This window comes from Eurypyga helias, unplaced genomic scaffold, assembly GCF_000690775.1.
Source record: "Eurypyga helias isolate BGI_N326 unplaced genomic scaffold, ASM69077v1 scaffold12868, whole genome shotgun sequence".
In the NCBI taxonomy this organism is placed as follows: domain Eukaryota; kingdom Metazoa; phylum Chordata; class Aves; order Eurypygiformes; family Eurypygidae; genus Eurypyga; species Eurypyga helias.
Window position 1 is genome coordinate 1,445 of NW_010266339.1, and position 1,937 is coordinate 3,381.

Here is a 1,937-nt window from a genome sequence, read left to right on the forward strand (position 1 = left end):
GGGTGTCGCTCGTAACCGGCTGCCATAGCTCTTGGGCTCCAGACCTCAGGCTGCGGCTCTCGGGCTCTCTGGGTCTGACTCTCCCTACTCAACACCTGTTGTGCATCGGTCAGTGAGTGGCGAGAAAGTGTATCATATGTTTTATTTCCTGTTATTTTAATTATTTATTATGAGTAGTATTTGTATATATTAATTTAGATTTAATTAGTAAATAGTTCTTATCTCAATTCTACGAGCTTCCGTATTTCTTTTTCCTCCAATTCTTCCCCTCCGCTGGAGGAGGGGAGGGGGATTTGTGAGAGCGGCTTCGTGGTACTTGGCTAGCCGGAGTTAAACACGACAGCTAGGCAAAGCAGCCGTTTGGGTACGTAAGGAGGCAGCGAGTGAACCTGACGCCCGTTCTTAGACGCAGGCACTCCCATCTCTGCGCTAGCCTCAGGCATGCCGTGTGGCAGCTAGCGACCTCATCCCTTCCCCAGCCCTCAGAAACCAGGGGGAGGACAGCCGGGGATGGTTCTTCCCTCCTGCCAGGTGTGGAGGCACACGTGACCTTACTCACCGCGGATACCCGTGTGCTCACGCTCGCTTACAAGGAGGTCTCGGCGCGCAGCGGCAGATTCTGCGATCGAGATCTGCGTGTTTCCCCCTCTCGCAAAAAGGCAGCTGGAAGAGCCGCGTTTATACCCGCTTTATTACAGAACGAAGCACTGCAGCTTCAGCTCTCCGTGTGCCCACCGGCACCCCTGGGGGCTTGTTTCAAATGGCTGTGTGGAAACCACATTTCCGAATGCCAGACTGAAGGGAGGGAGATACAACTGAGGGGATCAGGTCCTGCTGTTCGTTTCCTCGCCGGCCTTTGGCCGATGCATCCGGGGAGGCTAGGGTGGGATGCCGCTCGCAGTATCACCCACGATCCTGCTGCTGCACGAGGAGGCGTGGAAGTTCATTTGCGGTGAACCCAACAGAGCGGAGCGCGTGCCTTCGGTGGCCGCTTGTGTGGTTTTTCTCTGGTGGCTACTCGGACAGCTTCTTCTCTAACAACTGCTTCACCAGAACCGGATTGGATCGTCCCTTTGTTTCTCTCTGCACTAGGCCAATTAACTTGTTTAGAACTTTGTGATTTCCTGCCTTTATCGCCAGAACCTGTAAAGAGAAAAAAGAAACAAGGGCAGACCCCGCTGTTAGAGGAAAGCGGGCCATCGCCACAGCCAAGGCAGGAATACTGACTGGTGTCCTTTGGGCTAGGGTGTTATTTATACAAACTGCCTCCAGCTTCACAATAAGCTCCTGCTCTGCTCCCAGGAGACAACAGCACGTCCCTGCAGCAGCTGGGCCTTGCAACTAATAGAAAGATCTCTTCTCGTGAAAAAAGTCAGAAAACGCGTTTGGATTTTAACAGTGTCTGCAACCTGAGCAGCAACTTCCTGGAAAAGAGCCAGAAAAATGAGAAGGACCTTTCTTGCTAAGAGGACCCACCTTTTTACTCAGTATGACACTCAGTTCTAACCAGCAATTAGCATCGAATCGTGACCTATTTGACAGTATTTGCGAGGTCCCTCAAGCATGGACGTGAGGGTTTTTGTAGCAGCCTGTTACTCCCTTTAAGCAAGGAATCCTTTGCATCACGGCGATCCATGAAGGGATCAGCATTACCACCCCCTGTCAGACCGCTCGTGTTTGATGCGCAGTCACCTGCGAGGAGCAAGGGCCGTATTCGAAAGCGAAGATACTTACTGCACCTTCCAGTGCCTGAAGGGGCTACAAGGAAGCTGTGGGGGGGCTTTTTACAGGGGCCTGTAGTGACAGGACAAGGGGTAACGGGTTTAAATTGAAAGTGGGGAGGTTTAGATTAGATATCAGGAAGAAGTTCTTCCCGGAGAGGGTGGGGAGGCACTGGAACAGGTTGCCCAGAGAAGCTGTGGATGCCCCATCCCTGG

General features: G+C 52.5%; 1 protein-coding gene across 1 annotated transcript in view; it reads right to left on the minus strand.

Moving 5' to 3' along the window:
* Nucleotides 1–1,014: 1,014 nt before the first annotated feature.
* GATB (glutamyl-tRNA(Gln) amidotransferase, subunit B) overlaps nt 1,015–1,937 on the minus strand; it is a 23,854-nt gene continuing 22,931 nt past the window's right edge. The window contains exon 11 of the mRNA XM_010157037.1: nt 1,015–1,143. Within this exon, the coding sequence (XP_010155339.1) occupies nt 1,015–1,143 (129 nt within the window). The remainder of the gene's footprint in view (nt 1,144–1,937) is intronic.